This window comes from Vanellus vanellus, assembly GCF_965231255.1.
Source record: "Vanellus vanellus genome assembly, chromosome: 8".
Lineage (NCBI taxonomy): Eukaryota > Metazoa > Chordata > Aves > Charadriiformes > Charadriidae > Vanellus > Vanellus vanellus.
This window is the reverse complement of record NC_138913.1, coordinates 2,666,524-2,693,737: the sequence shown is the minus strand read 5'-3', so window position 1 is coordinate 2,693,737 and position 27,214 is coordinate 2,666,524. Positions and strand designations below refer to the sequence as shown.

General features: G+C 44.3%; 2 protein-coding genes across 2 annotated transcripts; one reads left to right on the top strand and one right to left on the bottom strand.

The window, feature by feature from the left end:
* Positions 1-796: 796 nt before the first annotated feature.
* On the bottom strand, positions 797-26,439 carry GFM1 (G elongation factor mitochondrial 1; the record flags this gene model as incomplete). The annotated part of the gene is given in 19 exon segments (XM_082487361.1): positions 797-1,231; positions 1,758-1,811; positions 2,714-2,874; positions 3,376-3,520; positions 4,604-4,766; positions 13,096-13,178; positions 14,175-14,312; positions 14,727-14,783; positions 15,428-15,529; positions 16,228-16,365; positions 17,432-17,516; positions 18,477-18,631; positions 22,776-22,926; positions 23,511-23,627; positions 24,367-24,571; positions 24,782-24,914; positions 25,600-25,749; positions 26,318-26,394; positions 26,397-26,439. Coding segments are annotated over 19 exon segments (2,289 nt in total). The 3' UTR covers positions 797-1,099.
* On the top strand, positions 5,453-13,508 carry LXN (latexin). The gene is made up of 6 exons (XM_082486957.1): positions 5,453-5,612; positions 7,417-7,479; positions 8,037-8,211; positions 9,308-9,444; positions 11,476-11,538; positions 12,766-13,508. Exons 1-6 carry the CDS (start codon positions 5,484-5,486, stop codon positions 12,859-12,861), a joined length of 663 nt encoding a protein of 220 aa, XP_082343083.1. The 5' UTR covers positions 5,453-5,483; the 3' UTR covers positions 12,862-13,508.
* Positions 26,440-27,214: the final 775 nt, after the last annotated feature.

The window sequence follows — 27,214 nt, the reverse complement described above, 5'->3', positions numbered from 1 at the left end:
CCGCTCTGTCTGCGTCTGGTAAACATCAACCGCAGCCCTGTGCCAGGAATGTAGCTGGTTTTGAACTGGAACTTCATTCTCTGTTTACTGGAAGTCTGCAAAAATGCTGTTAAACTGAGTAGGGCAGGAGGCGAGAGCACGCAAAGAAAATTCAGCATAGATCTTCTGGCAGTAATTAAATAAAAATTATTGATGATAGCATCTTCTCTTTCTCACATGAACTGTAACACCCTGGTTTTATCTCTCTCCTATGAGCGAGCAAGATCCATTCAACCGATTCCCAAGCTGAGCATCATCAGCAACACGCCCTCTTGATTATAAGATTCTGGGAAAAGGAATCTTTTCTTTGATTTTCTAACAAAGAGCCAAGAAAGCGAGCACATAAAATAAATCAACATTGTTCATCGTTTTGGAAAGAGTTAACTTCTATATACATTATTACCAACGCTTTTCAAATGCCTTGTACCATCAGCGCCAAGCAGATGCGGTGACAAGCAAGTGGCGCTGACAGATGACTTTGCCCAGTTCCTTGGGACTTTGGAGGCTCCGAGCATTGTTTCTGAGGGACGGGGAGGGAAAGCTGACGTTCCTTCCCTGGTCTGGATGCTCTGAGCGCAGGAGCTAAAGGATTTGTGCTTGGAGCACGTATGTGAAAACTGCTCAGTACTGGACGACCGTTCACCCCCCTGCCTGTCCAGCAGTTAACAATCTCCTAAACTAAAATTCTTAAAAATTTAAAAGATTCAAAACCAGAGAAACAGTAACTAGCCTCATTACAAAATAATGATGTATCAAGTAAAAAAAATAAAATTATTTTAATACAAATGGATTAAGACAAATTTCAAGACAAATTCTGATCAGTGTTTTATCATTGATATATTTTGTTAATGAGTAGCATTTACATGGGAACAATTCCGTTGTAATCTCCTGGTGGCTTCTGAGAACACCACAAAGGAAGGAGATTCTGATGAAATCACAAGCCCAAGTCCCGTTGCAGCCGGCATGTATCCAGCCAGCCTGGATTGCTCCTATCGCTTGGGCAACTGAGCTGTTAGAGAAGATTGTGAAAAACTGTTCAATGCACTCAAGAGGAAAAAAGTCAGCTCTTGGCTTTGCCCTTTTTTGCAGGAAGTCGTCCTGTTGCTTCGAGGTATTTGTTAATTATTTCTTCTTGAGTGTTGGGCGAACATGGTTGGTATTTACAGTATTCCATCGTATATTCACCCTTTCCCTGTAAAGTTGGAAAAGAAGAGTCAAAGTGAGGATGCGAAACACAGAAACCTATTTAAGCAGTAGGCCACGCCCTAATCTGTGAAGTAACACACAAACTCACCCAATTCAAATGCATTCAATGAGCATATATATCCTTAAAAAAGGACACCTTAATAACATGAGCACTGCTGTCAAAAATCTTGTCTACTTGCAGACATTTGTAACTTAAATGCCTCAACTTTTCCAGCCTGTGAATTTAATACCTTTACTGATACCTATCACTTTGTATTACTTGCAAATTTGAATCTCTTCCTCGAAGTATAAAAGAATTTTTTTGGCCAAAAATGACACAGCTAATGATAGCAACGTTAATTAAAAAGCAGTTGAAGTAACAATAAAAACTCTAAGGCTGTTTTCCGATTCTGCATTCGGTTTGGTTTTTATCACTTTTACTATTGTATATGCTATGTGTATGATGATGCAAATTAGCATACTTGATTTACAGAAATAAACATGTTCTAGCAAAAAGTACTGAGAGTACTCACCTCTGTGCAAGACCTCAGCTCGGTGGCATATCCAAACATATCATTCAGTGGCACCTAAAATCCAAGCATATTATTCTTGTAAAAAGGTATTTTTCCATCAACTTTGGGCTATTGTCCAATTAATCTCAATTACAATGTAAAGAGTCAGTAAAATCTGCTGCTTTGTCAACAGTGCTGATCTAATTATCTATTTTTGTAAAGTACCTCTTATTTCAACCAGTTTATATTCACAATGGGTTTTCAGCAGGAAACCCCAAAAAACTCTGCGCGTGAATGCACCAGATAGCGGAGCATCCCAAATTCAGTAGTCTGCATCACCAGGCAAGAGATTGTAAAGACTGAAATATCTCAGGACGGGCAGCGCTAGACACAATTTATAAAGCAGAAGCGATGCACTGTGTGGCTTGTCGTTAGCTAAGGCTTCCTTGAGACGATTTACGCTGCCACGACTGTTTGATGTACACTTCTGTATGACCTAACATGAGGACAAATACGTTTTCAGAAGGGACATAAAAGAAGGGACAGCGACAACAAGTCATTTGCATTTATCTGCAGTTATTACAGGTAATGCAGCCAACAGCTGAAGGAAGACTGCGGACAAAAGGATCTTCCCCCCGGACTCTGTGCACCTGTACTGCCACACAGGTTTATTTCCCTCTGAGGCAGCACCGCCAGCCCGTCTCAAGAAACCCAAGTTCCGTTCCCTTCTCTGGCACCGTGTGATTTTAGGTTAGTAAGTTGGCTTCTCTGGAGCAAGACAGATTTATAATAGGTTCACCAGTACTGCACAAGTTGAGAATTAATGTTATGCTTCTCCACTGAAAATCTAACGCTGTGTTTATCCACTGAAAAACCTGGCTACAGATTTACACATATTAGTCAACAAGTAGAACAGCAATGGAGTCGAAAGGCAAGGCAGGGAAAGAAAAGGTCGGGAATCAGCAAACAACACAAACCTCAGCATAGAGAGTAAAGTAACCCTCTGTGCCGTCCTGTCCTGTGATCACTCCGTGGCGGCGATTAATTCCAGCTATCACTGCTCCCTGGAATTCAGTGGGTGCCATCACCTCCACTGCCATAACGGGCTCAAGTATACGCACAGTGGCATTTTCCATAGCTGGAGAAAAAAAAAAAAAAACACTTAACTAAATAAGCAAACATCAAAGAACAAATCTGGTATAATTCAGGATACCCCTATGCATAGCAAAGATGCATTTTGTGGCTAATGCTGTGTGTTTCTTACACCAGTGGGGGAAATCAATAACAGACTGTGTGGAACTCCCGCTCCCTGCCTTTCATTCCCAAGACTGTAATGCCGGGAGACACGCAGTTTGATAAAATGTTCTTTTCGTACCCGTGTAAGGATAAAGCTGTTGGTGTTTCTTTATTCTAGGAAAAAGGATTTCCTTCATAGAACTAAAGGCATTATTGTGCCTCCCTCAAAATTTCTATAAACTCTTGTGTATATTCTGCTCTACACAACTGGCCAAACATATTTGACAAATACATGTGTGACTACATCAGGCAACAAACGAACCTATAGAAAGGAGCTCATTAAATTTAGCTCCAACAATAAAGAAGCCAGCAGGACAACACATTCAAACAACTAGCTTCATACCTTGCTTCAGGGCTCCTTCTCCGGCTCTGATGAAAGAGATTTCGTTAGAGTCCACCATGTGATGGGCACCATCGTCTAGGACGAACCGTATTCCAGATATCCTGTGCCCCGACACTAGACCTTTTTCACAGGCTTCTCGGAATCCCTGTCAAATAACATCGCAAAGTTAGCAGTTTGTAGACCAAAATGAAGCTTACAAAAGAGCAGCATTAACGACAGCCTATAAGGGACATTAAACTTAAAAGGACAAAACAACAATAACAAGAAAACCCAGCAATCCTGTATCTACCCGATGGGCTTTCTCGCCTGATAAAATGATGGAAGAAAATAACAGTGGGGAAAAATTTTCATTCCCAAGCTTTTGAAAACTTTGTACTATTGTTCTTTGGCACCTCAGTTTGATACTAGTATTTTTTTTAAAAACAGAAATCACGTAACAAGGAAAGGACAAGAAAAAGAAATGCACTCAGGATTTTGCTTTGTTAAGAGACTGTATGACCAAAAACTGAAAGAATGCCCCATGTGGAAAGAACTACTCTAACCACTCGACTGAAGAACAAGATTCCTTTAAGAATGCATGCTTCTTCCAGGATTTGGCAAAAATCTTTTAGTGTTGCATCATGGAATAATGAAGGAATTCTTTTCGGTTGATCCATTATTATAGAAATCGAAAGATTATGTGAGGTACTACTTAAAGTAGTACATATAAATGATACAGTTAGAGAGACAGGTACAGAAGAAGCCCTCAGAAGAGAAGAAAAAGAAAGAATATGTGGTAATTCATGCAGGAAATCTAGCTTAATTACAGTTTCCTACATAACTGGCCTCAGAGAAGTCACAAAAAAAGTTACATATTTCGGGGTTAGAGACGAGAATTGTGAGGCCGCAATGAAAAGCAGAAGAGGGCCATTAAAAAGCAGATCGAACAGGAGGAGGCTTGTTTGACTGCAGGAAGGAAAGCTCACTGTCTGTACCGCAGTGCTGCTGTGGAAATAGAGTGAGCACACAGCACCAAAGAAAACAAACAGTGGCTTCTAAATTAAGTGGAAAACCTCGGAATGTAAGATATTAAGCAAAGCCACACAAATTTGATTCTGCTTCCACTGAGGTAATGGGAAAAGCCTCCTTGCCCGGGGCAAGACAGTCACAGTAAACGTGGATGGCACAGCTGGAAAACAACAAGAATCAGGATTTCTCGTCTCATACGCACACGCAACACACATTGTACCTTTTCAATAGCGGGCACAAATTGTTTTGGAATATTTGTGCCAACAGTTCTGTCTTCAAACTCTACTTTTGTGTAGTTCTCCGGATCCAGGGGCTCGAGAACGCCTATAACTTTGCCATACTGGCCTGCTCCACCCGTCTGCTTTTTGTGCGTATATTCAAACCTGAGAACAAACAACCCCCCCCAGAATACCACGTTACTCATTACGCAAACCACGCTCTAACCGCAGTTTTCTCAGGAAAAAGATCCCATTCCGCATTTTGCTTTATTCCATTTGGTTACGTGTAACCACAACGGCCAAATGCCACGACAGCGGCACAAACAGCAGCTGAGGATATGCGATGCCCAAAGAGGGAGCACCACCGGTCCTTCATCTTGCAAGAGGGAAGCTGAGAGATCGCGATGAGTTAAATCTCTCTCAAAAAAAAAAAACCCCAACAGTGAAAACCAGCTGTTTCTGCGCACTAATAAAGCCTGCTCACCTTTAGACTTCTGCTTGTTGTTGACTGAACAGCCGTATTTTTTGTTGTGGCTTCCGCACATACCTACAGTTTCCACCCACAAAGTACACTGATGTTGGGTGCAGGCACCGAACAAGGGCATAATTAGCGGGAAAAATCGCGACTATGAACTTTTTAAGTGAAACTGGCGGGATCTGAGGTTTCTCAGGAATACCTGCCCGCTGTCCCAGCTGGCCGTGCCCCACGCTGGGGGGGGTGACACACACGGCTCCTCGGCAGTGGGACAATCCCCGCGTGTCCCGTCCCGTCCCCGCAGCGATTCGCCCCGCCGGCTCCGGGCGGGACGGGGCGGGAGGAGGAGGCGGCCCCGGCCCCGGCCCGGCCCCTTCCTGCGGTAGGAGGAAGCGGGTCCCGCCGCCATGGAGCTGCCGCCGAGCCACGGCCTCGCCAGGCGGGCGGCGGAGCTGGCCACCGGCTACCTCTGCTACCGGCGGGGGAGCCCCGGGTGCGGGCTGGCGCTGCGGGAGCTGCGGAGCGTCCGCAGGGAGGTGAGGGGCGGGGGGGGGGCCGGGGCGGGAGTCTGGTTAGCTGCTCGCCCAGGGGCCAGCCTGGCTCCTTGGGGAGAGATCGGCAGGCTTTCACAGAACCACAGAATGGTTTGGGTGGGAAGGCACCTGGAAGCCCCCCCAGTGCCACCCCCTGCCCTGGGCAGGGACAGCCCCCCCCAGCCCAGGTTGCTCCCAGCCCCGTCCAACCCGGCCTTGAGCACCCCCAGGGATGGGGCAGCCACAGCTTCTCGGGGCACCCTGCCCCAGGGGCTCACCGCCCTCAGAGTGAAAAATGTCTTCCTCATATCTAGTCTAAATAGATATTTCAGTGTCGAACCGTTCCCCCTGGTCCCATGGCTCCCCTCCCTGACCCAGAGTCCCCCCCCAGCTCTCCTGGAGCCCCTTTAGGCACTGGAAGGGGCTCAGAGGTCTCCCCGGAGCCTTCTCTTCTCCAGGCTGACCCCCCCACCTCTCCCAGCCTGTCCTCCCAGCAGAGGGGCTCCAGCCCTCCCAGCATCTCTGGGGCCTCCTCTGGCCCCGCTCCAACAGCTCCGGGGCCTTCTGCTGTGGGGACCCCCCGAGCCGGAGGCAGCACTGGGGGGGGTCTCCCCAGAGCAGAGCGCAGCAGAGGGGCACAGCCCCCCCTCGCCCTGCTGGCCACGCTGGGGGGATGCAGCCCGGGGTGCCGGGGGCTCGCTGGGCTCCAGCGCACACTGCCGGCTCCTGGGGAGCTTCTCATCCACTGACACCTCCAAGTCCTTCTCCTCAGGGCTGCTCTCCAACCATTCTCCACCCAGCCTGGAGCTGTGCTGGGGATTGCCCCAACCTTGCACTTGGCCTGGTTGAACTTCATGAGGTTCACACAGGCCCACTCTCCAGCCTGTCCAGGTTCCTGTGGATGGCATCCCTTCCCTCCACCGTGTCGACCACTCCACACAGCACTGATGAGGGCAAGGCTGCCTCCAACAGGCGAGGGCACAGCCTACAAAATGGTCTGTCCGTATGCCATCTCCTTGCTGTGATGTGTCACCTCACAGCTGGAAAACCAGCTCTGTACACCCATTCCATACTCTCTGCACCAAGGTGCGCTGATGGCATGTGGCCACAGGTGCGTCAGCCCTGCAACGGATGGAGGAATGAGCCCTGCTGGTGACAGTCGCCCTTGGGTTGTCTGTTAACCGTGGGGCAGATCTGCACCAGTGCGCAATACACTGCATGGTCTTGCCTGTCAGACAGCCCTGCTGCAGGACTGCACCCTCCCCACTGTGCGCAATCAAGGCGTCGGTGCCTAACGAACCTCCCGAGAGACCTCACTCAGGAGGAGAATGCTCTTTTCCCGACTACCTGTCCTGTCCCGGATTTGCTGGTAAACCTGCCAGAACAGGGGTTACAGCAAAACTGACCTGCTTGCTGGAGTCAGTGTTGGAGATATCAAAAAAATAAAATATATGACATCATACAATTCATAATGAAGTGCAAAATGGACTTAATATAAGGAACCCAATTAAGACTCTTACCAAGCAGCACATTGGAGAGAGTCACACGGGGAGCCCAAATATGGCAATTTAGTAGGATCCAGGCCTAGGAATGGACAAGGAGGTACTACCCCAATGCTGCACCAGGTGCATGTTAAATGAGCGATCTTTAAACGGCAGAAAGAAAGAAAAGAACATCCCGGCTCTGTACGTGCCCCCGCAGAGAATGGCACTGGGCAGTGTGCCTCACAGTAGCTAGAATCTTTTCCACAATGCAGAGCAATTCAACATTTTACAAAATAAGTGTTCTTAATGTTTTTCTTATTTAGGACATCGATGGTGTTGGGCATAAGTACTATCTGGAGTTGGTGTTAGAAGATGTCCTTGACAAAGTGAGTTCAGATTCATTTAAATAATACATTCTGTGGGCAGAAGTTGGCACTACTGACGTGTAATGAAAAGCCATCACTTTATGCTGCTGATCCTGGCTGAGGTCAGTTAATAATACTTGGTATCATGTTTCAGATTTTTCTATACTGCAAATCAGGTAAAAAAAAAAAAACCCAAACCAAAACAAAAGGCTTAACTTTACCAAAAGGGAACCTCTGTTTTCTACACCATAAAAGCCCTGAACATCTGGTACCTAGCACCGTGACACAAGAAAATGCTTGAGGGATGACAAGGATATTTCAGTGTCATTCAATTTCAGATTGAAGTTATTTGAACCCATTACTCCAGCTGGACAGCACAAGTGACATTCTGCACCACCACCGTTGCCCGTTACATCACTGCGAAAAGTGCCCTTATGGTATAGTCACAGAAATACTGTGAATTTAACCTTGTCTTAAAGAATTGTGAATCTCTACAAGCCATATTCTAGAAGTGCAGATTACCAATATTATACCTGTATTTAATCAAATATTAATACACATAATTAACTCTGTAACAGGACAGTACTGTTAACTGCACTGCTGAGGTTCTTTATCATCTGGGCAACAACAACATTGCTCCAGATGTGCAAGTCACACTTGAAGGAGAACTAAAGAACACAGATGAAGCAGATAACACATTCTACCATCGAATCAAGAGCCTGGAAAAAGAGCTTGTGGCAGAAAACATACCAGGTACAAAGAAGGGGTCTGGGTGAGAAGGAGACAATGTCCTCCATGGCCAGAAGCAAACCTGAGCTCAACTGGTGGTGGTGCACGATCCATATGGGAGCGCCTTCCAAACAAGCCACGGTCGAGGGGCTCAGGCTGTTAGCCCTGCTCTGAACACGTGCTGCTTCACTTGCTGTTATTCCATGTGGCACATCAATCACAGCACTACTAAATTTATTCCTCATTTCTGAAATCCAGAACCTATACGTGATTTGCATGTGACTCTTCTTGAAAACCACCTGCCGCTGTCACCTGTGCCTTTACCAGTATCCTGCTCACTGTTTGTGGCTGTATGGTACATCAGACACTCTGACTGTAGCACTAGGGTCTGCTCTTCCTTTAGAGCGACCCCTGCCGTGAAGACCTTGTAGAATATATATTAAGAAGTGGGAGAGAAATAGACACGGTGGTGGTGTAGATTATATGGAAGGTTTCTGACACTGCAAGGAACGTAAGCGAGTTGCTTTTAGCACCAAATCCTACTAATAGAATCACAGAATGGTTTAGGTTGGAAGAGACCTTGAAGATCATCTAGTTCCACCCCCCTGCCCTGGGCAGGGACACCTCCCACCAGACCACGCTGCTCCAAGCCCCGTCCAACCTGGCCTTGAACACCTCCAGGGATGGGGCAGCCTCAGGTTCTCTGCGCAACCTGCGCCAGGGGCTCACTACCCACACAGTAGAAAATTTCTTCCTAATATCTCATCTAAGTCTCCCCTCTTCCAGTTTGAAGCCATTCCCCCTCGTCCTATCACTAAATGCCCTTGTAAAAAATCCCTCCCCAGCTCTGCTGGAGCCCCTTTAGGCACTGGAAGGGGCTCCAGGGTCTCCCCGGAGCCTTCTCTTCTCCAAGCTAAACACCCCCAACTCTCTCAGCCTGTCCTCCCAGCAGAGGGGCTCCAGCCCTTGGAGCATCTTTGTGGCCCTCCTCTAGAACTGCTCTAACAGGTCCATGTCTTTCCTATGCTGGGGGCTCCAGAGCTGGACATGTTAGGTGATGAGGTTCTGTTAATGGCTGCAACTCCATGACTTAATGTATATTATTCATTTTGTTTGCCAGACAGCTACGGCAACGTGCCCCCAGAAATGGAGCCCATCCGCCTGCTAGCGTGGGTCGCCTCTGGCTATGTGATATGGCAGAACTCCACTGAAAACACTAAGTTCCAACTTGCTCAAATTAAACATGTGAAGCAAGTGGTAAGTTACCATCAATGCCCTGCAAGAAAAATAGCATTGAAGAGCTAAGGAGTTGTGGCACGTACTGGAGTACAGCTGAAGCTAAGTTCTTAAGCAAGAAACCTCAACTGTGTCTGAATTTCTTGGTCCAGTTCCTTTTTAAGCCAGCATTTGGTTTTTGTTCCACCTACCCCTTTCCTCAAGCAAATCATGAATGCTTGAGTGTTTCTTTAGATGACTCCTTCTCTTCATAAATCTTGCTTATAGAAGCTGTGTCTCCTTGGCAAGAGCAGTATTCTGAGCTTATTTAGTTAAGAAAATCGACTCTTCCACTCGGAGGTCATCACGTTGATTATGGTTTTATATTACTTTCCTGCCTTTTATCTGTCATGTAAGCCCAGCTGACAGTATTCTTGCATCTGCATAACATGGATTGGAATATTGTCCTTTATCTCTCCATCTACACCATGATCTAGCAATGAGTCACAATAATACTGCTTGACATCTCTGCAATAGCCACGTCTAGACAAATAGCAATGGGCTGTACCTCAGCTTCAATAAAACACCATCTACACTGCTTTTGTTTGCAGTGCTGCAGTCTCCATTTGCTAGTTCACCTCAAAATGCTAATCAAGAAAGAAGATACTGATGTAATTCCACTCTCACTATTAGCTTTTTTTACTTTGTTCTTCCTAAACTTACTTTTACTGATTTTTAATATTTTTTAGGGGGGGCAGGAGGGAACCTAAAATTAATTTTTAGTTGAACTCTTACACTTCTATTAGCACGATGAGCTAAGTTTATCATAAGAAATTTGAATTCAGGAAGACGTGTCACGAGACAGAAAGGCAGCAGAATACTTCAGGACAAAGTGCTTTCTATTTTTGCTTATTTCTGAGTGGTTACAAGTTATGTGTTTATCTTGAGCAGATCTGGATCTGCCCTAAGCTAAGAAATAAAAATGACTGGCAAATCTCACTATAGCTATTCAAATTAATTGAGTCTTTAGCTGCCACTGTCATCAGGCCTTGCGGACTTCTTGCCTGGAACAGACTTAAACGTTATGAAAGCAAGTTGCTTTATCAGTTATTATCAGAGCAAAGGTTTTGGTTTTGCTTTTAAATTAATAGAATTCTATAGATTCTCCCAGTTCTTTCTCTGTTCTATTTGGAAAAAACATACTGCAAGTTAAGAATAACTTCAAAAGGGATTTAGATAACTTTAAATTCAATGAAACTTACTAATGTAAGCTAGGATAAAGCAGGACTTTGTATTTAGAAAACCCAATGCAGCAGTTGCCTTCAGAATAGACTTTTGGAGCCCAAATGTTTTGCCACTCAGAACAGCCAGTGAAGGCCCATGAAGTTCTGGGTGTGAAGGAAAGGCAGAAATTCGTTCTGGGAGCACGATTAGTTAGTGTTTTGCTCCCTCTGATGGCTATCTGAAAGCAGTTCACAGGTGCTGCAGGGCTGTGCACAAGCAAGTTTTAAAACCCTCTTTAACAAACCAGAGGAATTTAAGGATAAGGCAGGCAGAAGACTATTAAACTAAACCAGCTGTCATCTCTTCAGTAATTTTGTTCCTTTTCTTTCCCTGAAGAATAGATACATAAAGAGTATGTGCCAAAGGCCAGTGGGTATTCTGTCGCTCACACAATTACTGATAACTTGTTACCCACTGTAAGGCCTCTGGAGTGTGTTCCAAGTCTTATGCTATTGACAATTCAGGATTATTTGGGTTAAACTGACACATTGTAGAATCACATGTTCTGTTCCCGAATGAGTTCTGAAGTTGAGATATATCTAGCTGCTTCAAGGTAGAAATTAGCACAGTTTTAAGTTTCACATTCAGTCTCTCAAATGCAATTTTGGAGTTCACAGAAATACAAACCAGTATCTCTTTGTTTGGTTATAGTGACTAAGCTCCATTTGCTTTATTTGTTAACACAAGCTGCCAGTTTCGTCTGAAATATATCAGTGTTTTTATGCTAACCAAAGCAGCATAAAATTTGGGGAAGCCCCAAATTCAGCCCTTTTCATCTTGTCTTTCCAGAAAAGAAGTGATGAATATCTTGAATTTGACTACATGATTCTACTTCACGAAATGGTGTCCCAGGTAAAGTCTTATTTCTAAAAAACCTTTTTTGTTGTTGTTGTTTTTTGCTTTAAGACTGCCAACTGTGTAACCTCCAACTCAGACATGTAGATGGTGGGGTGGTCACAGATCTCCTGCCTGCAAGTCGCTTAGCAAACAGGGTGAGGTTAGGGCAACGATCGCTATCAGCCTTAGCTTATCTACTCCTGCCCTGCGCAGGCAGGAGACAACAGGTCTCCACCTTGTGTCAGCAGACAGTAATATTCAGCTATTTCTAGGCTGCCTTGGGAAGGCAGAGGTTCAATACCCTGGTCGTTCACAGCTCTCTCCTCTTGGGAGATACTCTTGCCAAACTGGCCAGGGATAAAGGGAAGCAGCAGCTGCCAGCATCCCACACTGCTTAGCTGCATTCCAGCTGGAGCTGCAGAGTGCTTCTATGCTAGAGGACAGCAGTGGTGGACCAGTACACAGAGAAATCATCTACTCTAGTAGCTCCCAGAAGAAAGCAGCTGAAACCGGTTCCCAGAACAGTATTTACATTCTATGTCCTAATTCCTATGTCCTAATGTCAGAAGTATTAGGGTACAGAACAGTATTTACATTCCTATGTCCTAATGTCATTCTCCGTCCTAATTTTGTGATCTGAGCAAGTCTTTTCATAAGAAGAATGCAGAAAATTTGAAAAAGTAGTTCTCGATTGTGCAACCTCCTGTCATAAACCACCCGCTGATAACAATCAGAGATCTTGCTCCCACTTCCAGCTCCACTGCTTCCTACCCCCCTGCGCTCTCAGCTCAGTTGGGGCATCTATGATGGTTTTAGTTCAGTTTCTCTGAAGAAAAATCCCTAAGAAGTAGTGGCTAACTTGTTGCAGAACAAAGGTATAGGTTCTTCGTTGTGCTTTGTTTGGTGAAGGGCAGATGTCCCGAAATATCAATAGCACTAACAGTAAGAGGGTTACCCAACATAAACATGCTTGAGCTACAGAACTTCCCTAAATTAAAGAAAAATGTAGTTGCAGCAGCATGGAGCACAACACAGGCTGAAAAAAAATTGCAGGAGAACTTCAGATATTTGGACAGCTGAGCAGGACTGCATGTTATGGTGCTTACCTGGCACTCTTACTTGTGCTTGATCAACCTACTTATAACCAGCCCAGGTATGGCTGTATTACAGCCGTCAACTCCGTTTAATATTGTTCAAAGAAAAAACTTTCTCACTTTCTACAGTTGTATTTTCTACCCGCAGGAGATCATTCCCTGGCAAATGACAGTTCTCTGGCACCCACAGCATGGTGTTAAAGTAACACAGGACAGCCGCCAGCCAAAACATGCATCGGAATAACGGACCACCTGATACCACAACGAAGCTCAAATACTACAATAAACATTTGAAGGGAGGGCGGATAAGTTGGTTGATATGCAATCCAGGTACAAAGAAAAAAAGCCCTTCCTTAATTAAACATTTCCTGTACATTGTGCTTTGATCTGATAATCCAAAAGGCACTTTGTCCGCTACTAATCAGATTTTGCATCAAAATAAATTTTAAAAACTTCTGTTGCCAGAACAAATACTTACGGCACAGGTGCAGAGATGTTTTCTCTAAAGGCAACTTTTGGCTTTCCCATGGTGCAAGGGCAACTGTATTCTCTTTCCATTCGCTGCAGAAAAAAAAAAACAGAATGAAATACAGACTTGTTCCACTGGAACAGTACATTGGAAATTATTTTATTTACAGGTCTTTCTGAAATGAGAAACTTAATCAGGGTTAACCAGTTTTTTGGTTTGGGGTTGGATTGATTTTTGGGGTCGGATTGATTTTTGGGGTCTTGGTGGGATGTTTTTTGTTATTTTTTTTTAAATGTTACAAATTATTCACTGTCATTCTGCAGTCATCCTTGTTTAGGTGCTATGGCTTTAGATACAGGAAAAGGGAACAGCATTAATTATTTTACTCAAGTTGAAGTTTTCCAAGACAAAAACCATCTTTTCTTCATTCTGTCAACATTTCAGATACATCTATTGTGTTAAACTAAAATAAAGTGTAAACATCAACTTGAAATAAAGAAATCAATCACTGTAAGTAACTATTCCCTTCTGCCTGCATCATCCCTTATTATGGAGGGATACATTTAAAACCACAGAAACAGAATACTTCTCTCTCCTGGAAGAAATGGCTAACAGTAAAATTCATTGTAAGCAAAGACTGCTAAAGCAAAGTGTAGTGCTTAATACAATTTTTTTTATCGATTTGGACCAAAAAGTAAAGATATTCCAAGCAGCAGTTTCATTTAAATAGTTTAAAATTGAAAACGGAACCACTGGAGAGAAAAATCTTCAAAAATTGACTAAGTTATTAAGCTCTTCCCTAAGCAGCTAGTGTTGTTCATGTTAATGCCATAGTGCTTTCTGCTAGCAAGATCTCAAAATTGTCACACGATAACCTTGATTTACACAAAAGCAGGTGGAGTTGTGCACCGCCAAACATCTTGTGAACTTGACATGCGCTTAGGCACCTAATTACGAAATCCGGCGTAAAGGCTGGCATCAGTTAGCTCATTTGCAGAGAGATTTTGGTCTCAGCCAGAAAGGAAGGAGAATTCCTGGTCAGGAAAACGGTCAAAAGCAGAGCCCATAGAATCTGCTTTCCAAATTACCTGGGCATAGATTTCCAAGTGCAGTTCCCCCATTCCTGAAACAATGGTCTCCTTGCTTTCGTCGTCAAAATGGACTCTAAAAGTAGGATCTTCCCTTGTAAAGCGGTTCAGGCCTTTTGAAAATTTATCAAAGTCATTCTGAAAAGCAATTACACACACAAGAAAACATTAACTCAACATCCAGAAGCCACACAACAAAAAGGCCTCAAGTTTTCCTATCAACTGCTTAGCACTTCTACTCTCATGAGGTTATTTGGTTATTATAAACACATTTATAACTGTATTTATTTATCCCTCCAGTTACTTCAAGTCCATGTCTACCCAGGTCAAAGACCTGCACCTTTATGGCTAAGTGATACCATCTTACACAGTCACATGCTGAGTGATCCGAATGATGTCTTCTTAAGTACTTTGGATAGAACATTTTAGAACATGGCTCATTTTTGTCTGTGGTTCCATATTTAACTGCTAACCCACATAAAATAATAAAAGCAGCAGAGGAAAGGTAACTCAGTGTCGTGGTCAGAAACAGGTTGATTTACAGGCTCCTACCTTGTTGGAAGGCTTCATAGCTACTGAAATGACAGGATCAGGGATGTGAATGGATTCCTGCAACAACCATAAAGGAAGAGGTTATACAATCGAGTTCCACTACACCTGGTGATGCAATTTCTCCCAAAAGTTTGGTCGCAAGAATTCTGAGTTACAAACAAGGATGACTGTTTTACTTATCTAAGCTTGTATCTAATGTTACAGTGTAACAAAATTAGGTAACTTTCCTGAGGATTAGTACAGGGATGTAACGTAATGACGCTGTACTGCCAACCACAGTACTTCCAACACTGTTTCCTATATGAGAGCTGATCTCTGGATTTCACACTAGTTAGAAGACTGTTTCCTATCAGATTTTGTAAAAATATATATATAAATAAAACTGATGTATTTAAATCCATACACAAATACGTAGTTTAATACTTTTAGGTAGCAGCATCCACTTCTGACAGCCCAGAACAGTTTGCTAACACTGAAGTCATATTTGATGTCAAGCGTATCTCTCTTGCACATACCATACTTCTATATATTCAGGCTCCTTGAGGTGTAATAAATAATCACAAAAAAATGTTTGCAGTTGCATATACATCAAAATGTGTATATGCATATATATCATCACTGAACAAGTGATTAAAAACTTTTACAGCAAAATCCTGGTAAATTCCAATGCGTGAGGCATACAGATGGAAAGGTGTACTCACCATGGAAATGTCAGTGCTGGTTTTATCAGTGAACGTATCCCCACTAGCACAATCAATTCCAAACAGCGCACATATGTCTCCTGCATAAACTTCATTTACATCCTTAAGAAAGAAAAGTTTACTATTTAGGTAACCTACTATTTAGGTAACTATTTAGGTAACATTTATTACAGGCTTTTAAGAAGATACATAAATACTGTGTTTAAAAGCTTGAAATGAAGCTCCTTTGAAAATTCCAGCTTTGATAAAATGCTCTGTAGATCTTTTATCTCCTTATTCAAAAAAAGACCTCAGCTTGGATGGTAACTTGTTCTAGTGTACAGATGCGAAGCAAGCAACACTATGTTTCAGGCAGTCCTGACGCAGCTGTAGAGTTCAGGAATCTTAAAAAGGAAAGGGTAGGATTTGCAGCAGTTTGAGAATCAATTTTTGGTTTAAGAATTTTATTCAATGATCACATGGAAGAAAACTTTTTTGTGTTTTTTGCCAATCCTATTTCCCCTCTCCCAGAAGTATGGAATATGGGGATAATACCACAGCTGGCTTTCTTTAGCTATCACCTCAAAGCCATTTTATAATGCTTCTTGGGCAAAGATTCTTCCACTTCGGTGGAAATAACACGCTAGAGATCATTCCGGTTTCTTGTAAAGCTCTATTAAGTGCTACAGGCAAGTATGAATTAACAACAAAACCAGAAATATGACATATCGCATCGTTCAGAGACACCTGAATAGTGAGAAGCTCATTTAGTAAGAGTGGCTCAAAAAGCAATCCGTGGGGACTGTACCGCTCACGCTCACCTCCATGTTGTCTGAATGCATACGGACAAGTCTTTGTACACGCACTCTCTTCCCAGTCCTGGTGTTATAGATATAATCAGATTTCTTCAGCATCCCCTGATAAACTCGAATATAAGTTAACTGCCCAAAACGGCCAGCCTGGAATCAGAAGTCATTAAAAATCAGATATAAACCTTCTGGGAGTCAAGACCACTACTATTCAAAGCATGATCTGCACTGACTGACAAAATGTTTCTGTTTTGAATTTACACACTGGACATGTAAATTAAACTGGTTTTAACAGTCTCAGCTTTCCCTTGGCTTTGGAATGGAATTTAGCATCTCCTGGCAATTTTCTTTCCTTCTCCAATTTTATCAGTCCTAAACCTTCCCAAAGAGGTATTAACTAGCAATTTGGCCAGCCACTTTCCGTATGAAAATCTGAACTGCTACCCTCTAGGTTTCAAACAATTTGTTTGGTTAAAACTATGTGCTTTTTCCTCTCCAACGCTCTCATCTTCCATTGTTTTCAACTTCAAACACCAGGATTTTTCTCTGAAAGTATCTGATATAAGCAAATAAAATCCTAGGTTTTCACTAAGAAAATCATGAAGAATTTTAAGACACATAACCCGTTTTAAAACTTCCAAATTTGGCAATGTTTGATACATTTGTGGATTTTATGGTTGAAAACAGTTGTTTTAAAAGAAGTTGAATTTAAATTGAACTTAAACAAACTGATTTTAAAGTTCATTCCACGTAAGTTTTGATAGTACCATCTGTTTGGCCCCTTTCCGTTTTCTACTCAAATCACAAACAATGAATCTGGACACCTTCCTTTCTCCTTCAGGGTTAACACAACGTGAGTACAATTTGTGCGGCCGCTCTGCAGAAGTCAGACACTGGTAGCAAGGGAAACTTGCAAGCAGTTGAATAAAGTCAGCGAGGTAACGTCCTGGGCATCCCTTCATTAGAAACTTCCAGTTTAGCTTTACCATATGCACAGTGACCAAGTAAAAAAGCCATCACATGCATGAATAGATACGCTGAAAATACAAAGCTTTAAATACACGCTTTTCCCCCAAAACAAACAGCATTTCCCAGGCATCAATGACAAGCCACCAATAGCTCAGTGCAGACTTGCGTACACAAACAACTCTCGCAGGAAATGCCTTGCTTCTCTACTGGTTTTGCTGGATTAGAAAGGAAACCAGTACCAGCTTACCTCTAGTTTAAAAGCGAGGCCTATAAAAGGCTGGGAATCGTCTCGTGCAGAGTTCAATAAGAACTTGTTTTTTTCCTCAGAATCCCTTAAAAACAGGAATGGAGAGGGAGTTTATGTTATGAATCAAACATGGCAGCCTCCTCTAAACATGAGCCCAACCTTAGGAAGTCCCAAGGGCCTTCAGTATCACAGGTTATAGTAGAGATTTAAAGATGCTCATATATGTAGCTCTCATATACTCAGAAAGTACCTCACAGAAACCGCAGCGGATCCCAAAAAGGAGGTCGAAACTATGACAAATATCACTAGTCCTTCATATCATCCAACTATTTTGCCATGAAAGCAATTAATCATACACTCAGACACAACTCATGAGCAAGTCCAGTTTTAGAGTGAAGAAAGAGACATTGCAGTAACTCTTCTGACAATGCTCGTGAGCCACATGAGAAGTTTTAGTCTACCTTAGCAGGCAGACGTTAGAGGCAGCAAGAGGCAGAGCAGCAGTGAGGACTCAAAGAGTCAGGTAACTGCTGGGAGAAAAAGTCATAAGCTTAAACATAAAAGTCACAGTAGAAATTATTAGCATAATTTCTATTTAGCTATCACGATATCATCTGAACCACTCAAATACATTAAAAAGACCTGATGGCCATCCCTAAGCCATGACTGGAATGTTAAGGGCTATTTACTGGCTCTAACGTTGGGTTTCATGCTTCTTAACTGTGAAGGCACATCTACTTCGACAAACATGTCCAAAGAATAAAACATTTCAGATGTGCTCTCTCCTCTACTGTAGGCATGGCTTTAAGGGTTGCCATTATATTTCTAAAGAACTATCTCATCAAATAATAATTTTTCAAATTTAACATGTAACGTGTGTTAAAAATACCAGTATAAAAAGTAACCCTCAAATGCGAGATGAGCTTACTTTGTTTTGGCAGTTTGTTCAAAATTATGTATTTTGTTAGTAATGTTTCCTGCTACATATTACACTGCTTTGAAACCTGATTCCAAGATGATTTTGTATGCTCATGAATATACTTACTCCTGGTTAAGAATAGCATAGTTCTCAACCTCTGAAGGATTGGGGAGGTATTCCAGGACAGCATCCAGCAACGGCTGTACTCCTTTGTTCTTTAAAGCACTTCCCACCAGTACTGGGGTAAAGGACTTCTTCAGTGTTGCTCTTCTGATTGCAAGCTGGAAAATATCAGTGCATTACTCTCCTCCTGCAACAACTTCAGGAGTCTGACACAATACCAACCAAGCAGCAGTCTCGATTCTCTCTCTCTCTTTGCTGGTCATCTCTGCTCTCGGAGTAAAGCAGCTGCTCCCACAGCCTCCTGTACAACCCCCTGTACAAGAGCTTCCCATAAAACCTGCTCACCAGAATTCTAGAGAAGTGCGAGATTTGTTTTTCCCGCTCACCTTAAATTCAACTCAAAAATGAAAATGCCTTAAATAAACATAATAATAATCCCAAAACACTCAGAAGAAGATTCTTGATTCTCTGCTGGTAAAGTCAGGATTCTTCATTTCCGTTTTAGATGTCTTGTTCCCCCTGTTTACTTATTTGGGAAAAAAATGCACATTTAAATTCGTGAAAGTAAGATGAGATGCTTCAATATCTTTTTTTTTTTGAAAACTCTTCTGAAAGAGGAAGTTACGTAGGGAAAGAATATCTGGGTAAGTGCCATGCTCGATGAATCATCATTTTTTGATGAAGAATGTTTTAAAAGCACAACAGAAGAACCTATTTACATTCATCTACAGATCTGCTGAAGTTGCACCAACTCTTTTGGGAATCTTTCCAGGACATCCTAGCAAACTGAGCAAGATCAGCTGCACAGTAATCTTATGCTTATTCACTGCCTTTCACCCAACCATCACATGATGTTACAAAGCATAACTGAGCACCGACAGCTTCCACAACAGGGATCACAGCTGTTTTCCACAAAGGTGGACAGAAGCTATTTGCCACCCTCCCCACCCTGCAATTAATTACTGAAGCCAAGATTGCCACCTCGGTCCCACCTCTCCCTGCCACTAGAGGATGCCATCTCCCTACACTTACTGAGGCCCTCACTCTAACCGAAAGCAGATCCCGTCGCCTTTGATAAGCTAAAAGAAATTAATTCTCCTTGATAGCCAAGATAGTTATCCACATCATCTAATCTGGGAGTTATTTAGAGTACAGACAGCTAAGCTATCTTCATAATTAACAGAGAGAACAGCGGTTCCTTAAATTTGTTGTTGTAATGACTTCACAAAAATAACAAGAAGGAAAATGGGAAAGGAAAAAAATCTAACATCAGTAATTCTGCTCATCTAGCCCATGTCTGTTCTCATATACCAGAGCACTGGAAATACTGCTGTACTCATGCATGGTGTTTTTATTTGGCCACATGTTTTCAAATGAAGCAACATGACTGCAATTTATCCTCATTAACAATTATCTTGGGGAAAAAGGTAATTTTTATGTTTACATAAAGATTATTGTCACTGAGTGCCCCACTGAGTACCTGAGACACATCCATTCCTTGAGTGTAGCATTATGAAGAGCATCAAATTAGGGGATGTTTAAGGAGCTGATCTTCAGCAAACATCATATGCTACGACTGTGGCATCCAGGAGTGATACTTAGCATCATTTCCACAAAAAGATATTTTCAGTGGAAACTTGGCTGCTGGCCACTGAAAGAAAATCCATCTTCAGGGACATATTAGTACAAATTAACCTGCATCTGCAATACTATAGCCATTAGAGCTTTAATTAATTGGCTTTCAGAAGTGGGAAGCAGAGGCATGCTGAATAGACAAATTTATCTTGGCAACAGATTTCCCTCCTAGCAGGAGCTATCAAAAATAGCTTCCTGCTAAAAATCTCTCGCCTTTCACAGCAGCACAGCGTATTCACACCAGTACCATTCCCTCTGCCAGGTGAGGGACAGATCCTTACAGGTCTCTAAAATTGCTATTACATTTCTGTCTTTATCAAAGTGAGAAGGGCTGCTTTGTAACAGGAATAACTCAGGCTTCATAAAACAGTATTTGATTACTGGAATAACTAAATGCCTGGTTTTAAAGACATATTTTCTTGGTACATCCAAGAAACCCCTTGTGCTTTTGTGTCTCAAGCCAAGTTGGGACATACAGATTCCTGTATGCTCTTCCTGGAGACGTCAATCACCAGTAAATCACCCATACAGCCAAAACAATTTAAAAAAAAAAAACAACAAAATAAAAAACCAACCAACCTCCAAACCCAAGGTCTGTAACAAAGTTAAAAGCAATCAAAGTTTAGGGGCCATGAAGAATCAAACAAATAAATCTTAAGGGTACTTGCAACATGCATCAGCTTTGAGGGACTGCCAGTCCTCTATATCCCAACAGATCGTGGGCAACTTCCAGGAAAGCAAGCACTGCAAACCCTAACAGGGAAAGGACTACCACGCAGCAGCAACCAGGCACTGCTAACAGGCTGAATACTTAGAAGAGGACTTAAATATCAAAGCTATGTTTAAAGTAGCAACCTCAGTGATCACATCTGACTTGAACTCGGCTGGCCTAGCAGGCTCCACTCAGAGAAACAACTCCTGCTTATGACATTTATGCCTCAGTTTGGCTTGTCTTCTTCAGCTACCAACCGAAGCACCCAGCTGCAGGCAAAGAAAAGCAAAAGGAGGTAGAAAACGCCACGTCAAGCAGGCTCCAGGGCCCAAGGAGACCCCGTGCAATGCCACTGCTCAAACACAAGCTGTTCTAGCTCCAACAGCAGCTCTCTTCAAAAACACAGTCTGCCCACAAGGCTTCTCCCACTGCAACGGGCTCTTCAGACCTCATTTTTAATGACATTAAGTAACCAGTCTCCTGTAGCAGTTTCAATTTTTGGTTAATTAGTAACTCTTAACAGCGGGCACAAGAAGATTACTGCTCAAGTTAACTCTCAACACTAGCAAGAGGTGGTGGCAAACAGCAAGATGCATCACACAGATCCTTGCACCAAGCGTGCATTAAGGGCAAAACCCAACCGCGTTGAGACCAGGCTGCGACCCATACAGCCCTCAGTGTGGTTCCCTCACGCTACCGTTTGCCAAGACAGAAAGCCCAGCAGACTGCTGCGTGCCAACAGCTAGACATCGCTGTCTTGAGTTACACACGTACCCCAGGGGGCTGTGCGGGAAACGCAAACCAGCTTAGCACTTCTTCTCTAAGGCTACGTGTCCTCAGATCGCCTTTACGCTCACGGCACAGCAGAAGCAGGTCCACGTGCGGCGCAGGCTCTCTTATGCTCGCACCAGTTAGCCAAGCTTTTGCACCTGTCCTGGCTAAAGCCAACACCACAGTAACTCACGAGGCATCATTAGGCAACTACGATCCTTAAAGAACTGACTGCTATCCCATGTAACAACCTGCCACAGTACACGCAGACTGCCAAGTCTGACACAGAACAGTCTAAAAGAAGGAATCCACGTTAGTCTGCTGCCCAGCCTCCACAGAGCGGCACAGGCGGATCTCATCCTGGAGGGAACAGCCACAGGACCCGCACAAAGACTGTACAGCTGTAGCTGATCCTCCTAGGCCTCCCCACCACCTTTTATCATGTGGACATGCGCTTGAAGGAACAGTGACATCAAACCGTCACAAGAACAAATAATTTTCAGTCTACAGCCATCTGATGTTGGGAAAATGGTGTTACTCATTACTTCTGTAAGCATCCCTTTACGTTGGTATGTTTGCCATTCCATAACTGAAGTGTTTCATAAAATTAATCATGTAGCACTTCTTCCCCCTTTCAAGAAATGCAACCCTCTTCTATCTTGAAAGCTGTATTTTGACCTGGATTCATTTGCTCTGGAGTCTCCCAGTCAAGTCATTCCAGTTCCCTTCTAGTGTATTGATCATTTCACCTCAGATGGATGTAATCAATGCAAATACAAAGTAAGGCAGGATTTCCTAGGCACAAAGACAACTTACAGCATCTCAGCAACTGACTTGTGTGGGACATGAAGTAAGTCATACCCATCAAGCTGTAACACAGCAAGGCACCAGAATGACAACAATGACTAGATGTACCTTTGAGCCATTTGCTGGTCCCTGAAAGGTGCACACACAAGCTCAGACTTTCCAATGCAAACCAAAAAGCACATCTGGAATGGGCCCTCAACAGGGAGTAAAGTGGGAGTCCACCTGTGGGAGGTGACTCTCATACCAGAAAACTCAAGGAAGCAAAATTTCTTCAAGACTTACAGAAATTTTTATTGGGGGATGGAGGGAGAGGGAGGACAGGGACAGCAAAGAGCAATGTAACAGTGCGACAGGAAGAAGAACCATGATAAAGTTACCTTTAGCTCGGCAGCTGTAGGAATCTTCTCTTCCAAAAACAGCTCCCCAAGTTGATCATCTGAGTTAGCAACACATTCAATCAACTCTCGACGTCTCTCTGCAGCCTCAGCTCTGAACTCCGCTGGAATTTCATCATACCGAACAGTCTGCCTACACACGCATAAATAACATAACCACTCTAAAGGAATGCCACACGAATCAACCTTTCGATCACTTATCATTGTGGTAACCAGCCTGACCAAGAGAAATTCACTGCTGACATGGATATTGAAAGAACGTTCACTTAGGAATATCAACATGTTATCTTTGATGCTTTAGCAGGAGAGAGTTTCTTCCCACTTACGGCAGGAGTTTGCAAGGATGCAGGATAACCTGTTCAACAACCTCACCCACATCTTATCTTCATCCCAGTAAGCTCCTGCCAAATATATGCTATCAGTTCCCGTTATGAAGCAAGTCTCCTATTTCTCAGGGTGGCAAGCGTGGCTACCATCCCTTCACACTACTGCAGTTAGCCAACAACTCATGCTGCAGCTGCCCATCACTAAACCTGACCCTGCAGAATCATTTTGCTCTAACCTGGAGAGCTGAAGGGCAATACCTCAGCCCTAGGACAAATCACATCCCTAACTTTCCAAAGAGCAGGCTTTTTCAACTCTGAAGAGAAACTATAGGTAGCATCGCACACACACAGAGTAGCTCCAGCTAAGAAATATGCAAGTTTCAAAACTTACCCAAATGCACCATCAAAATATATAGCTCTTTCTTCAATAAGATCTATAACTCCTTTAAAGTTTCCCTCCAGCCCAATTGGAATCTGAACAAAAGCTGCATTGTGTTTTAACTTGGATCTGAAAAAGTGAGCAAATATAAATTAGTTCAAGAGAAAAGTCATTTCTATATATGTGCTCCAGATGGTCTTTGAACAACATCCCATTCCTACAACATTACCACTACCCTGTGTTCTTTGGACTGTGCCAAAATCTACCAATGCTGATGAAAAATGCCTAGTTGCATTTTAACCTGAGTGACTGCCAGCCCTCTATATCCCAACACACACAGTGACCAATTTTCATGGGAAAGAAGGCAGGGCAAACTGGTTTCAGATTAATTACTTGATTACAGGAGTTGCTTCTCCTTTAATGCATATTAATGCATTTATCTCCCAGATCAAATTAGGCACAGAAAGACTGCAGGTAGGGAGCGAGTAAGACATCTGGCATCTGAACTAGAAACTGTCCAACCCCATGTCATCTCTCTGCTGTGGGCTACAGAACATTTGCTACCAGGATCCAGGAAAAACGAAAAGGCTGTTTTCAAAGTGGCTCCAAATACAGTTCCATCAACACAATAAATATCAAAACCCCCAGTCGCAGTCACTGCAAGACTGGGCTGACACTAACACTTTTTTTTTCTTGAGAAAATGGAGACTTGTTATGGGTCAGATTAAGATTTAACCTCAAGTCAGGTATTATCCTCCAAAACTGCAACTACAGACCCCGCAAGAGAATGCTTTTCAGTATTCTTGGTATTAATCTGCTACGTGAATAGTTTAGAATTATTTCATAAATAATTTTAAGTGATCAATACCTCAATTGCTGTACAGCTCTGGTTGGACTAGAGCCCAATCTGTCCAGTTTATTGATGAATGTTAAAAATGGCACACTGTAACGTTTCATTTGCCGGTTCACAGTTATTGTCTGGCACTGAACTCCTCCAACAGCACAGAGAACCAGAATAGCTCCATCAAGAACTCTCAAAGATCTCTCCACTTCAATTGTGAAGTCCACATGTCCTGAGTAACACAAAACTCTGTTATAGAAGGTAATCAGGAATTGATTTCTCATAGCTGCAGAAAAGAGCAACAGCCAAGAGACTCAGTCTCCAGCTATATAAAAAGAGCTACATTAGCTCAACTCGAGTGACTAATGAACACAAAGATGGCACCGTGCTCTTTGTATGCACGAAGGAACAGCGATCTTAATGTGTTCAGAACTGTCGTTACCTGGTGTGTCTATGATGTTGATGTTGGTGTCTTTCCACATGGTGTATGTCGCTGCAGACTGAATTGTGATTCCACGCTGTCGCTCGAGCTCCATTGAATCCATGACAGCTCCAACTCCATCCTTACCTTTCACCTTAGGAAAAAAGAAAAAAAGAAAAAGAAAAAGCTTAGTTTGAGGGAGTTTACTAAGAATTTTGCATGTGCAGGAGCGATGCTTTAAATACTGTGCATCATCTTTCACGCAGTGAAGAAAAGCAGACACAGCAGAATCGCTTGCAATTCTTGAACTACAAACAAGTTCGGGTTTTTTTGCAGCTTTATCTGCAACTTTAATGTATTTTGCTCTTCCAAGGATCACTCCTGAAAAAGGTTATCAGAAATCTGAGGCAAATTATGCTTCACTGTGAATTTAACAGGCTAAGATACCGGAAGCTAAAAATTACATCCCTGTGTTCTCTGTTTCTCACAGTCATCTTTGACTACGTCAAAAGAAACATCTATCTTCCATTGTATATTTACCATGGAGATGGCAAAGGAGAAGTAAGTCTTAAAATAAGATTTGAAGTGTTCTGAAAGAGGAAGAACACTGCAGTAAATGAGGGATCACTTTCTATCCCTTTGCCCTCCACTTATCTTTAAAGGGCTATCAGGGAAACCACCAGATTTTTATGACTCCTTCTCCAGCTTGGCCAGAAGAGCCTCACTGGGCCCACCACGTGTCAGTCCTTCACCCCACGCACTACATCATGTGTTCGAACAAGTCACAGAAACGTCGCTCAGCCCACAAAGAGCAGCTCTGGAGTCCTCCAAAAACCGACCTCGTGCATTTGCTCTATCCTGCCCGTATAGAAGAGGATTCTCTCCGTTAACGTCGTCTTCCCCGAGTCGATGTGGGCCGAGATGCCGATGTTCCGTATCCTCTCATTGGGAAGGGCTCCTGAAGAACAGTGCCGGCAGGTCAGGAGAAACTGAAAGGCAAGGGGAGATGGCTGTTTTAGCTGGGAGCAAAGCAAACACAGCGCGCTGTGCCGACGAACACACTTCCAGTCAAACTGCTGTTCTACGGCTTCCACTCAATCTATGGCGAATTGGTCGTTTAAAGCAAAAGGGCCTTCCCGAGCTCCCGCAGGGTCACCTCAGACCTCTGCACCACACTGGAAGAAAACAGGCGGCTCCTCCACACCACATCCCAATCCCGCTGTACGGTCCCGCTCTTCCCTCTTTTCCCTCCAGTTCATTCGACCGAGTGCCCGCCCGTTTCCCTGAGGGGCCTTCCGACGGGTCTCTCCCCTCCCCGCCACCGTCCCCTCCTCCCCAGCTCCCCCGCCCGGCTTCACCTCCCTCCTGCCGCCGCGGGGCCGGGGGGGACCGGGGAAACCGACATCTTGTGTCCGGCCTCCCCGCGGTCAGCTCGGCCCTCACAGGCTTCACCGGGCCCCTCCGGGCCGCGTCCCCCGGGGTCTCCTCCTCAGGGACAGCCCGCGCCGCGCCGCCCCGCTCGGCGGCCGCCCCTCACGAAACGGCGGCGGCCGGTACCTGGTGGTGCTGCTGCTGCTGGTGCGGGCGCCGCCGCGCCAGGCCGGCCCGCAGCACCCGCAGCATGGCTCTGCCGTCCGCCCCGCCGTCCGCCCCGCCGCCGCTTCCGGGGCACCGCGCATGCGGAGCGGGGCCGGGCCGGGCCGAGCGCTGCGTTTTCCCCCCGCCGGGGCGGAAAACGGCGGCTTCGGGGGAGGCGAAGGGGGGGGGTGGTCGGAGAGCGGATGAGGAGAGCTTGAGGGAAACAGCGATACTGGATCGCGATAGAGTGGAGGGGGTGAGGGGAAAGGTGCCCCTATGGAGTTCTGGGGGCTGAGCCTGTTAGTGTTTTACTTAGTGACCTTGACAGCGTGATTAGGGTTTATGCTGCTGAAGCTCACTGATGACAGTGTGTGAAGACATAGAATCACAGAATGGTTTAGGTTGGAAGGGACCTTGACGCCCATCCAGTGCCCCCCCCTGCCCTGGGCAGGGCCACCTCCCCCCAGCCCAGGTCGCTCCCAGCCCCGTCCAACCCGGCCCTGAACACCTCCAGGGATGGGGCAGCCACAGCTTCTTGGGGCACCCTGCGCCAGGGGCTCACCGCCCTCAGAGTGAAAAATGTCTTCCTCATATCTAGTCTAAATAGATATTTCAGTGTCGAACCGTTCCCCCTGGTCCCACGGCTCCCCTCCCTGACCCAGAGTCCCTCCCCAGCTCTCCTGGAGCCCCTTTAGGCACTGGAAGGGGCTCTGAGGTCTCCCCGGAGCCTTCTCTTCTCCAGGCTGAACCCCCCCACCTCTCCCAGCCTGTCCTCCCAGCAGAGGGGCTCCAGCCCTCCCAGCATCTCCGGGGCCTCCTCTGGCCCCGCTCCAACAGCTCCGGGGCCTTCTGCTGTGGGGACCCCCCAAGCCGGAG